This window comes from Vulpes lagopus, chromosome 18 (assembly GCF_018345385.1).
Source record: "Vulpes lagopus strain Blue_001 chromosome 18, ASM1834538v1, whole genome shotgun sequence".
Lineage (NCBI taxonomy): Eukaryota > Metazoa > Chordata > Mammalia > Carnivora > Canidae > Vulpes > Vulpes lagopus.
The window spans coordinates 26,879,500-26,892,620 of NC_054841.1; the positions used below are offsets into that span (position 1 = coordinate 26,879,500).

The following is a 13,121-nucleotide window of genomic DNA, read 5'->3' on the forward strand; positions in this document are numbered from 1 at the left end:
AAAACAAAAACAGAAACAAAAACAAACTTCCTAGGCACTTGGGAGAGGGAGTTGACTGTAGAGAACTGGTGATTTTGGCCATCCAAAGGGCGGGGATCCAGGGTCTTTGAGCAGGGCGCTTCCTTTGAGATCATGAGAGACTGGGGCAGGTATGTATGTGGGTTCATGCAGACCAAGCTGTACCTGTGAGTGGGGCTCATTGTCATGGCTGAGGGGGTCCAGGTGTCCAGCCCAGAGCAACTCAACTCCCACAGTGGCCTGTAGCTGAGCTCAGCCCCCGCAGGGCTCTGGACAGACACTGAATCCCCTCACACCTGGCTTCCTTCTGTGGTTTGACCCTCTGGGCAACCCTTTCCTACTCACAAGGCGGGCTGTGGCTGGTGTCATGATGTATATCATCTAGGAGTGAGGCAACTTAGCTTCACTTCCAGCTTTGGATCTGCAGCTTAATTGCTGAATGGCTGAGCAGTTCCCCACATTGCTGGCTGAGATTCAGCCACATCCTTGGGATCACAGAGCCTCAGCCTCCCACTCAGGTCTCCGGTTGGCCACCTTCCTGCCTCCATCTGCAGCTTGATAAAGGCTGTGCCACAGGCAGCTCAGTATACCTGGCTTCTTTGGTGTTCTCCCCAGAAGCCCTGTGGCCATGACACAGCTGCTTCTGCTCATTGTGGCTCTCCTGGCCCTGGGTCATATGCAGCCAGGTAACCACTTGTGTGTACGTATGCATGTGTATGTGTAGAAATGAGGAATAGCCTTTCAGCTTCTGGGGGACAGAGGAGGCCTAGATCAGTTTTTGTGTTCTGGTCCCACCACTGACTTGCTGAGCACCAGAGGTGCTGCTCCTAAATCAGTCTGCACCTTGGTTTCTTAATCTTTAAAATGGGATTCACTCAACGAATATTTATTTCAAAAATATTTACTGTGTGCCAGCCCTATTACAACTGTTGGGGTTCCAGCTGGGAAAGAAAACAAGGTCCTTGCTTTCACGTGCTGATATTTCAGACAGAATAAAACCAGATAAACACATAATATGTCAGGATAAGTGCTCAGAAGAAGAGAAGCAGGAGAAGGTGTTAGTGTGGTGTGTGTATGTGGGGGAGGGTGGATGGGAGCTGATGGGGATGGTTGGGGGAGGCCCTGTATAAGTTGTTTTTTAAGTTTTTATTTAGAAAAACTTGAAATTTACATGAAAGTAGAGAGGATAAAGAACAAGGTGAGTTTTTAAAAAAATTATTGTAGAAAAATGTAAATTCTGCAGAGACAATAATGTAATGATGTAAGTTTTTAAAAGAGATCTTTTATTTTAGAAAATACTAAACATAAATTAAAAAATAATATTAAAAGCCTTCATGTACCCGTCACTTAACCTCAACAATTGTCAACTTGAATCAGTCTTTTTTTTTTTTTTTTTAAGATTTTCTTTATTTATTTGACACAGAGAGAGAGAGAGAGAGAGAGAGAGCAAGCAAGCACAAGCAGAGGGAGAGGCAAGGGGGAAAAAAAGAGGGGCAGTCTTCCCACTGGGGGACACGGGGTTCGACCCCAGGACACTGGGATCATGACCTGAGCTGAAGGCAGACACTTAACTAACTGAGCCACCCAGACTCCCCAAACCAGTCTGGTTATGAAGTCAATCTCAGATATCTTAACCATTTTGTATAAGGTCGATTTGAGCAGAGATCTAACTCCAGTGAGAATATTAAGACGATCTTTACAGGCAGCAGGAAGCAGACAGATGACAGATGTGTCTGAGGAGCAGTGAGGAGGCCAGTATGGCTGGAATAGGGATATATCAAGAGAGAAGTGGAGCAAGATGAAGGCAAAGACATAAGGGTGGTGGGGGATGTATTCATATAGGAGAAAATAGCAACTCTGGGTCTCAGGCTCATTGGAAGGTCAAAATGTGATGATGCATTAAGAGTAGTTACTGGAACTGCCCTCACCTGGGAGTCAGGGTCCTGAGTTCTAGTTCCAGAACCCACCATTTACTGGCTAGGAAAAGTCGGATAAGTCGCTTCCTTAAATGATCTATAAAATGAGAGGTTTGGCTCTGCTTGTTCCACCCTTTATGCTGTCATTCCAATAATCTCACTTTCCGTTTATTGAGCATTTACTATGTGCCAGGCACTGTGCTAAAATGATTCAAGCCAGTATAACTGTCCCGTGAAAGGGAGTTATACAGATGAGGAATCTGAGGCCAAGATCCCTCAGCTGGGAAATGGCAGAGCTGGGATTTGGATGAAGGTGGTCTGAGCTGGGTTCAAACCATGCCGTCAACCTCTATACACACACCTTTTTCAGGCTGTGGATCCTTTGCCTTGTAGAGGTTTTGAGGCCAGGTCTATCTTCTAAGATTCTCTCCCTTGGCAGGATGGAAGGCTGGCTGGGTGACAGGGTGGAATAACACCCATGGGTCGGCCCCTTGTGAGAGTTCCATGGGATCTCTCTCCCTCTCTCTCCTTATTTTTTTTTTTAAGATTTATTTATTTATTCATGAGAGACACAGACTGAGAGAGAGGCAGAGACACAGGCAGAGGGAGAAGCAGGCTCCTCGCAGGGACCCAATGTGGGACTCTATCCTGGGCCTTTAGGATCAGGTCCTGGGCTGAAGGCAGTGCTAAACCGCTGAGCCACCCAGGCATCCCTCTCCCTCTCTCTTTAAAGAATTTTTTATGTGGGACGCCTGGATGGCTCAGTGGTTGAGTGTCTGCCTTCGGTTCAGGGTGTGATCCTGGAATTCTAGGATTGAGTCTGCACCAGGCTCCCTGCATGGAGCCTGCTTCTCCCTCTGCCTGGGTCTCTGCCTCTCTCTCTGTGTCTCTCATGAATAAATAAAATATTAAAAAAAACAAGGCATTTATTTATTTTTATTTATTTTAGAGAGAGAGCAAGAGAACGCAGGGTGGGGGGAGGCAGAGGGAGGGAGAGAACCCTAAGCAGACTCCCCACTGAGGCCAGAGCCCAACTCAGGGATCAGGATTGAGCCAATCAAGAGTCAGACACCCAGTTGATGGGGCCACCTATGCACCGCCATGGTATCTCTTTTAATCCAGGGAGAGGAAGGGAAGCCTTTCCCCTCCACTTCCCACTCAGCCACAGTTCTTCAGAGCTACTCTCTGCCCATCTGGTCATATCTAGAAATATTGCTGTAACAGACAGGCCTGCCTGAGTGAGTGAGCCTCTGTGTATTTGCAGACTTGCCCTAATTGGCTATCACCACATCCTGATGGTTTCCTTCCGGGGCGTTATCACAACTCTACTGTTGTATTTATTTGCTAGAGTTTCAACTGCCTTTCTTTCTGGAAGCTCCTTGAGGGCATGGACCATGGCCCATCTTGTTCACCAATGTCTCATGTTTGCTGAATGAATAAACGAAGGAGAATCTGCATGCTGTGACCGAAGACCTATAGAAGGGGTACAGGATCTGTTCCTCCAGAGCCCTACCTTTCCTATGGCCTATGGCTAGAAATTCCTCCACTAACATTAAACAGATCCCTGAGTTGGGGAGGCAGTTTATGACATGGTTATGAGTGTGGACTCTAGAACCCAATTACCTGGGTTTGAATCTTGGCTCTGCTCCTTAATGACTCTGTAATCTTGGGCAAGTTTGCTAACCTTTCTGTGCCTCAGTTTCCTTACCTTGTATCATGGGGATCATAATAAGATCGACTATAATTGTATAGTGTTGTGATGAAAAGTGCTTAGAGTGTACCTGGGCGGGGGGTTGGGTTAATCTGGACAAGATATTATTATCTAGGAGCAGCTGGGTGTCTCAGTTGGTTAAGTGTCCAACTCTTGATTCTGGCTCAGGTCATGATCTCAGGGTTGTGAGATTGATCCCCATGTCAGCTCTGTGGTCAGCATGGAGTCTGCTTTATTATTTTTTTTTTTAAATTTTTATTTATTTATGATAGTCACAGAGAGAGAGAGAGAGGCAGAGACATAGGCAGAGGGAGAAGCAGGCTCCATGCACCGGGAGCCTGATGTGGGATTCGATCCCGGGTCTCCAGGATCGCGCCCTGGGCCAAAGACAAGCGCCAAACCGCTGCGCCACCCAGGGATCCCCCTGGAGTCTGCTTTAGATTCTCTCTCCATCTACCTCTGGCCTTCATCCCACTTGCTCACTCTCTAAATAAATAAATAAAATCTAAAAAAAAAAAAAAAAAAAGAAAGAAGAAAGAAAGAAAGAAAGAAAGAAAGAAATAAATTAGTTTTTAACTTGTAATCAGTGGTATAACCTGGAATCTGTGGGCTAACCTGGACTGAAATCTGTGGGCTCATTTGTAACTAGTTGTCTCATCTGTGACTGGGGGTATAGTCTGTTACATCTGGTCTAACCCTTGGCTTGTAATCAGAGTTCATGTCCTGTGGCCTAAGTTATGTGCTGTAGGCTGTTGTATGACCAGTCACCCAGTGTAATGATCAGAGAGCTAACAAAAGACCAGAGAGCTAACCGGTGACTTGTGATCTAATGTGGGTACTGCAGCCTACATTAGGTATTGTGGTCAGTGGTCTCATCTGTGACCTATGGCCTAGCCCTTGATCTACAAGGGAAAAAACCTGGGAACAGTGGTCTAACTTGCAACAACCCATGGGCTGCTCTGTGACCTATGGTCTTCCTCTGCATAGGGAGAAGTGAATTTAAGCGGTGCTGGAAGGGCCAAGGGGCCTGCCGGACTTACTGTACGAGGCAAGAAACCTACCTACACATGTGCCCAGATGCCTCTCTGTGCTGTCTCCCCTATGGAAGCAGGCCTCTGTCCTCCAAGCCTGAATATGTGTAGCTGGCTCTGGGGCTGGCACACTTACTCTCCAAGAAACACCTGCTGCTGGCTGTCTCCTCTTGCTGCCTGCTCACCACGCTGCCACCCTCATGCTGGGGAAGTGGGGGTGGACAAGGTCCTGGTATGGGAGGGATGCAGGGATGGTTGGTGGAGGGAGGTGAGGTGCCCAGGGAGAGAGTGGGTATTAAAGACCTTTGTAAATGCTTCCAGGCCTGCCAGTTCCTATTTCTTTTGGTCAGTCCAACTCTGAAAAAAATCACCTCCATAAACATTCTGGGTCTTCTCATCCATAAATGGGGATACATTATAACATCAGGAGATTTGGACTCCACAGAAGGAATGCAAAAAGAGAGTTACAGTTAATAGTAACCGTGTGAGTTAATAATAATAATGAGTTCAATATAGTAAGGATTAATAATGGTAGAGTTAATGTACTTTGTCATTTTGAAAGGCAGGCCCTTCAGAGCGAAAGGATTTCTCTATGTTCCTTTACCTCCCGTTTTAGTGTTTCAAGGCCCGCCAGGTAGAAAAGACCACAGGATTTTATGAAAGCAGTTTTCATACACATAGGGAAAGCAGAGAGAGGAGAAGTCGGCCTCGGCCAGGCCCAGGGAACTGTGGGCACGAGAAAACATGAGCAGAGTCAGGGAGGGAGGCAGACACGCTCATACCAATTACCCTGCATCAGGAGTAGTTTGGCAGAGCAGTAGGTAGCTCACCTTGCAGGGGCTTATCTGGAGTTAGGCAGCAACCACCTCAGGGCAAGCATTTTGGGATCCTGTTGGGGTCACATATGGCTATGAAAACTTCAGGCACTTTGTCAATGTTTAAAGCAGGAAGCAGGCGGAGGGTTGGATTGAGCTGGTTTCTCATTTTCACAGAAAGCAAACACTGCCCTGGAACCCGCCCCGCTCCCCAGCTGACTTCTGCTCCTTCTCGTTGGCTAGAGCTGTGTCACATGGTGTCCAGGAGGCTGGGAAGAATGCATTTGCCTGTATGGTAGACATGGCCTGGGGGTGGGGAAAGGGGAAAGGGAGATGGGTAAGACCTCCAGTGTTAACCCACCTTCTCCTGGGCCCCAGAAAGGGGCAGGCATGTTCAATAAATTGAAGGGAATACCAAGGACAGAGAAGTTCTTATCCGCTGTCCTTTGAGACTTTTCAGAGAATTCAAGGTAGTCTTGGAGCAAGAGAGAGGACCCTGCTTGGCCTGGCTAAGAAGATGATATTCAAAATACTTCACCTCTGGAGGGATGCTGAGTGAGCCTCAGGGCTGGAGCAGAGTCTTGGAGACTACCTGCTGTGTTAACCTTTTGGTTTCTGGTATGAGAGGGACCTGGGAATGTGCCAGAGGCAGCTGGAGTGGAGGAGGGGATGCTGAAGGGTCTTGGGCAACGATTTTTTACCAACCAGGAGGGAAGCCCTGAATTTTTTAATTAAAAAAAATTTTTAAAAAGAGATTTTATTTATTCATGAGAGACACACAGAGAGAAGCAGAGACATAGGCAGAAGGAGCAGGCTCCCTGCTTCTCCACTGGGGAGCCTGATGCAGAACTTGATCCTAGGACGCAACTCCATCTCAGGATTCCAGGATCATGACCTGAGCCAAAGGCAGACGCTCAATCACTAAGCCGCCTAGGTGCCCCAGCTCTGAATTGTTTTATTTATTTTTTATTTTTTAAAAAAGATTTTATTTATTTATGAGAGACAGAGAGAGAGAGAGAGAGAAAGGCAGAGACATAGGCAGAGGGAGAAGCAGGCTCCATGCAGGGAGCCCCATGTGGGACTCAATCCCAGGACTCTGGGATCACACCCTGAGCCAAAGGCAGACATCAGCCGCTGAGCCACCCAGGCGTCCCTCTGAATTGTTTTAATAACAAAGCATTCCACCTTTGTATCAGATCTGCCTCTGTACCCCCCTTCATTTCTGAGTGATCTAGACATTGAACTGATGGCCAGTGGCCCTGTTTTAGGACCCAATGTGATGGGGATGAGGTGGACTTGGTGTTGGGAGCCTAAGAAGAGGATAAGAAAAGAACCCCAGAGCCGGCCACAGAACCGTGGTGAGCTATGGGCAAGGTGGTGTTTGTTAGCCAGTGTCACCACCAGGCCTCAATGAGTCAGCAGAAGGCCAGACCAGTTCACCAGGAACCAGCTGTAGCTGGAAGACCAGTGGCTGTTTTCAGTGACATGCAGATCCCGGCAGATGCCAGCCCATCATTGAATCTCCTCTCCCCCAGCTAGCAGCCGCCATGTTTGGGAGTAGAGAGGAGGAGAGGAGGAATCTGGAAGCCTGAGCAGTGATACCAAAGATCCTAAGTCTCTCTGAATTCAAGAAACCTCAAGAGAATATTTAAGTTGTTGAATTAGACCAAGTTTTAAGCTGGAATGAACTAAATTTAGTTCTGCACTTTAACCCCTCTCCTCTCTGTTGTTCTACAGAGTGAAGAAGCTATGTTTTCCTTGCTCAGTCCCAGGCATGGTGTGAGGGAGTCTGTGACCTTGTTGCAGTGAAGATGGTGATGATTTTTAGGAGTGAGGAGTTAGATTCAAGCTCATACACCAGCTCTGCCATGTCCAGGCCACAGGCTGTGTGAACAGGGCAAGTCACTTCCTGTGTCTGATGTCAGAATCCTTCTCTACAAAATGGGCATAGTAGCCCTGTTTAGGGTTGCCGTGGGGTCAGAGGAGATCCTCTGGTACTTTGTAAGTGCTCAGTAAAGCTATCTCTTCTCTTGAGCAAGAGGTACATCAGTGGCCTTCTTCTCCACACATTTCAGACTTCAGAAAATCTGCAAGAACAATGCAAATAATTTCATAGATCCTTCACCCAGTTTTTCCAAATATTAACATTTTACCACTTTTCCTTTATCATTTCTTCTCTCTTGCTCTCCATGTGCATATAAAATTATAAATATATGTGTGTGTATTTATTTGTATATCAGACATGATCCCCTTTATACCTAAATATTTCAGTGGGTTTTTCCTAAAGACAAAGGAATTTTCTTTTTCCTTTTTTTTTTTTTTTTTTTTTTGCATTTTCTTATATAACCACAGTACAATGCTAAATCTTGGGATATTCCCATTGACAAAATTCTATTGTCTAATCTTCAGATCTTGTTCAGCTTTTACCAGCTATTCCAAAAAAGTCCTTTACAGCAAAACAAAGCCTCTGGATTGCATACACTCAGCTGTCAAGTTTCTTTGATCTCTTTTAACCTGGAGCAGTTTTTCAGTGTTTCATGACATTGAAGGCTTTGAGAAGTCCAGGCCAGTTATTTTGTGGAATGTCCCTCAGTTTGAGTTTGTCTGATGTTTCCTTGTGACTGAATTCAACTTATGCGTTTTTGGCAGGAATACTCCAGAAGCAATGCCGTGTTTCTCTCAGAGCTTCATGTTGGAGGCAGCTATCACCCTTCTGAGGGCTGAACTAAGACCAAACAGTCTAGACAGTTTTTTTGAAGCTCACACCTCACATGTGCAGGGCTGTTTCCTACCCAGGACCCTAGCTAGCAGACCATCACCTAAGCCTATATCCCACCTCCTAAATTGTATGGATGCACCTAACGGGCCAAGGAGATGAGGCAATTCTAGAGTGGAAGGTTCCTTGAGATACTTCACAGATGAGGCTCCCAAGCTCAGAGAGGGACAGTGACTTGTCCAAAGCCAGACAGCTCCTGAGTCACAAAGCTGGGATTTGGACTTAAATTTTGGACTTCAGGTGCACCTGGGTGGCTCAGTCAGTTAAGCATCTGCCTTCCACTGGGATCATGATTTCAGGGTCCTGGGATGGAGCCCCATGTCGGGCTTCCTGCTTAGGGGGGAGTCTGCTTCTCCCTCTCCCTCTGCCCTTCCCCCCTGCTCATGCTCTCTCTCTCTCTCAAACAAACAAACAAACAAACAAATAAATAATTAATTAAAAAAAATCTTTGGACTTCAGCTCAAGGCTTCTTCCATAGAACAAAAGCCACACATTGGTAGGACAGGCCATGGTGAAGGGGAAGCTCTTGGAAGAAGAGAGTTCCCTGTCCCTGGAGGTAGGCCAGATGAGCCAGGGGGCTAGGCAGTGCTACAGAAGGGATTTTTGCTATGCATTGGCATTCAGAAGTACCATTTCAGAACACAAACATTCATTCCCCAAAGCATCATTGAATGGCTGAGCTAGTGATGACAATAATATCAGTACCAACTGCTTCACATACCTAATCTCACTTAATTCTCATAGCCCTGGCACTATAATCCCCTTCTTTTCTAGAAGGCAACTGAAGCTCTTAGTGAAGCGAGCTGTTCAGGTCATACACTCAGTAAATGGTGGAGTTGGGACTCTGCTCTGGTCCTCTGGCACTTGATTTTGTCTTCCAGGTTCGCCCTTACTTGTGCTTTTAAAATAACATTTCTTTTTCTAATTGTAGAAGTAATATATGTGCATTGGAAAGAACTTGGAAAGCAGAAGCACAAATAAGAAAGGAAACATCATCAGTATTTTCACTACACAGAAATACTCACCAATAAAATTTATGTAAAATGTGATTTACAAATAAAAAGGAATAAAATTGCACATAATTTTTGGTGTCCTGTTTTTGTTTTGTTTTGTTTTGTTTTTGCTTACCAATGTACCATGAGCATTTCCATATGTGCTTAGTCTTCCAAAACAAGATTTTTAGCACTAAAATGCCTCCTAGAAAATTTCCTTAAAATTTTCCAATTTAAAAAAAAATTTTCCAATTTTTATTACCTGAGTAGAATGGTTAGAACACCTTGTAGGAAAAAAAAAACATAGATGGGCTTCAACATATTTACCACTCTTATAATCTCTATTAGCTTTTTAAAAAAAGATTTTAATTTTAATTTTTAAAGATTCATTTATTTATTTGAAGGAGGGAAAGAGCATGAGGAGGCGGTAGAGAGAGAGGGAGAGAGAGAATCTTAAGCACGCTTCCTGCTGAGCAGGGAGCCCAACATGAGGCTCCATCTCACTACCTTGAGATCATGACCTGAGCCTAAATCAAGGGTGGGACAACAAACCAACTGAGCCACCCAGGTGCCCCTAAAGATTTTAAGTAATCTCTACACCCAGCTGGGGGTTTAAACTTACAACCCTGAGATCAAGAGTCATATGCTAATCTGTGTTAGTTTTCGTTAACATATTTTCTCAGTATGGAGATATCTATATATTTTTTAGAAGTCATAAAGCTGCATGTGTGTATACTATTATATATAGTGCATATACTATTCATATATACATTAATACATAATATATATTGTATTAGTATATATATGCATTTTCATAGAGATTCTTCTATTAGAGATTAGAGGACTTTCTTGTTCCACTGACAGGTGGATCTCTTTGGGCTTACAAGAAAGAAAAAGAACAAGGGGGTCACAGGGGTGCCTAAGTGGCTCAGTCAGTTGGGCATCTGCCTTCAGCTCGGATCATGGTCTCAGTGTCCTGGGATCGAGCTCTGTATGAGTCTCCCTGCTCTGTGGGGAGTTTGCTTCTCCCTCATTTTGCCTCTGCCCCCATTTGTGCTCTCAAATTCTCTCAAATAAATAAATAAATATATAAAATCTTAAAAAAAAAAGAACAAGTAAGTTACAATAAGGGGTTCAGGGTAAGATTTGGTGACTCTGCACTCCCTTCCCCACCTGGGTTTTCAATGGCAAAGTGTTGAATGGAATTACTTATTGTACCAGGGCTACCTCTAAGTCTGAGAGCCAGGCTACAATCACATATGGCCCAAATTATCCTTGACAATGGCTCAGAAAGGCATCTTTCTGGAGACTAACATACAGAGTGAACTTTCTTCCATTAATGGAACATATCAGGTTTCCCTATAGAGACACCAAAGGAGGTTACTGGTTATGTTTAGGGGATATTTCTTTTCCTTTATTAAAAAAAAGAAAAATAAGGATACCCTGGTGGCTCAGTTGGTTGGGCACCTGCCTTCAGCTCAGGTCATGATCCTGAAGTCCTGGGATCCAGCCCTGCGTGGGACTTCCTCCTAGGTAGGTAGCCTGCTTCCCCCTCTCCCTCTGCCACTCCCCTTGCTTGTGCTCTCTCTCTCTCTCTCAAATACTCTCAAATAAATAAATAAAATCTTGAAAAACAAATAAATAAATAAAATCTCTCTTTCAAATAAATAAAATCTTGAAAAAATAGAAAAATACTTATTTTTTAAAATGTATTTTATTTGTTTATAGATTTCATTTTTTAAAGTAATCTCTACCCCCTACATGGGGCTCAAACCCACAACCCCAAGACCAAGAGTTGCATGCTGCTTCACTGACTGAGCCAGCTAGGCACTGCTTATTATTTATCTTTTAATTGAAGTATAGTTGGTACTCAGTGTTACATTTGTTTAGGGTGTACAACATAGTGATTTACCACCTCTATAGGGTATGATGTGCTTGCCACAAGTGTAACACCCATCTGTCACCATGCACTGCTGTAATGATACCACAGACTATATACCTTATGCAGTATCTTTTATTGGGCCATTTACATAAAAAAGAAATATCTCTCCAAATGGAGTCACACAACACAGTGCGATGCCTTCATTGCCATGTGCTTTTTCCTGTATGGGAATCGAGGCAATTCCCATCTTTCATGTACACAGCCACTGGCTCCAGGAGGGATTCTTCTGGTTTATTTGGACTACGATAGCTCATATTTGCAAACATATATTTGACAAAGGACTCATTACCAGGATATATGAAGAGCTCCTACAAACCATAAAGAAAAAGGCAATCTAATAACATAGTGGGCAAATATTTCAGACATTTTGCAAAAGTAGGTATACAAATGGGCAATAAGCCCATGAAAAGATGTTCAAAATCATTAGGTATTAGGGAAATGCAAATTAAGACCATAATGGGATACCATTACTCACCCACCAGAATGATTAAAATTGAAAAAATGGACCAAAGTGAATATTGGTGAAGATATGGAGCAACTGGAATGCTAATATCTCGCTGATAGGAATGTAACACAGACAATCCCTTTGGAAAAACAGTTGCAGTTACTTACAAAACTAAATAGAAATATATGTATACTAAGACTTCTCTATTAATGTTTATAGCAGCTTTTTTTTTTTTAAAGATTTTATTTATTCATGGAGACGCACAGAGAGAGGCAGAGACATAGACAGAGGGAGAAACAGGCTCCCCGCAGGGAAACTGATGCAGGACTCATCCCAGGATCACCACCTGAGCTGAAGGCAGACGCTCAACTGCTGAGCCACCCAAGTACCCCGTTTATAGCAGCTTTATTTCTAATATCCCATTGCTAGAAACAACTGAAATGTTCAACAAGTAAATGGATAAAATGAATTACATCCACACAGTACAATAATACTAACAACAATAAACAATAACAATATACTGAGACAACATGAATTAATCTCAAAAACATTATTGTAAGCAAAAGAAGACATATAAGAGATGTACATACTGAATGCTTCTATATGACGTTCAGAAAGGCAAAATTAGGTTGTTCTAAAAAGTAAGAAGGGGAGCCTGGGTGGCTTAGTTGGTTAAGTGTCTGACTCTTAGTTTTGGCTCAGGTCATGATCTCAGGGTCTTGAAATCCAGCCAGGTTGGGTCTCTGCGCTCAGCAGGGAGTCTGAGGATTTTTCTCCCTCTGCCCCTCCCCCTACATGCTCGCACACACGTGCTCGCACTCTCTCAAATAAATAAATCTCCAAAAAAAAAAAAAAAAAAGAAAGAAAGAAAAAATTGAAACAAAACAAAACAACTCATTTCTCTTTTTGTCTCTTTTCTTCTGAGCACACTTAGTTGAGTAGCTTATCTGTGCTTATGAGGCAGCTCCGTTTGTCTCACAAATAGCCACAGGGAGAAAGGACTGTTAATGACGATGATTCTTAACGGGAAGACACTGCCCTCTAGGGGTGAGTTTTGGAATTTGGTGGTAGCTTTCCCCCCCTTTTTTTCTTTGGAAAATTAAAGGAGTTCTTACTGGAATTTAGTAGGTTGGGGCGTCAGGATGCAGCATGGCATGCAATGCGTGTGACTGTCCTGGAAAATGAAGTATTGATCCATTTCCCAAACAAAATTCAAATGTCCCACTCGACATTTATGTAGGTGAGAAAACTTCATAATTATCTGAGCTTAGAATCTAAGGCTGTTTTGCAAGTATTTTTTTGCATATTGAATTTTTTGGAATGAAATTATTGTGTAAATAAAGGAATGATTATACTTTGTTTTGGTTAGAACTTTACCCAAGCTGTTTACCATTGTGGAAAGTCAGGATACAGATAGCAAACACTTGGGGTCATATTTGAATTGTGCATATGGCACACACATTTGAGCGTGCATT

The 13,121-nt window shown here is 43.7% G+C and overlaps 1 protein-coding gene across 1 annotated transcript; it reads left to right on the top strand.

Annotated features, from left to right (window-relative positions):
• The first annotated feature begins 646 nt into the window (after positions 1 to 646).
• DEFB124 (defensin beta 124) lies at positions 647 to 4,787 on the top strand. The gene is made up of 2 exons (XM_041732378.1): positions 647 to 704; positions 4,633 to 4,787. The coding sequence occupies exons 1-2, from the start codon at positions 647 to 649 to the stop codon at positions 4,785 to 4,787; spliced, it is 213 nt and encodes a 70-aa protein (XP_041588312.1).
• The last annotated feature ends 8,334 nt before the right edge of the window (positions 4,788 to 13,121 follow it).

Coding starts and splice junctions, on each gene's coding strand:
- DEFB124 (XM_041732378.1), top strand. CDS start 647: ATGACACAGCTGCTTCTGCTCATTGTGGCTCTCCTGGCCCTGGGTCAT. Junction 705..4,632: donor CCTGGGTCATATGCAGCCAG/GTAACCACTTGT, acceptor TCCTCTGCATAG/GGAGAAGTGAATTTAAGCGG.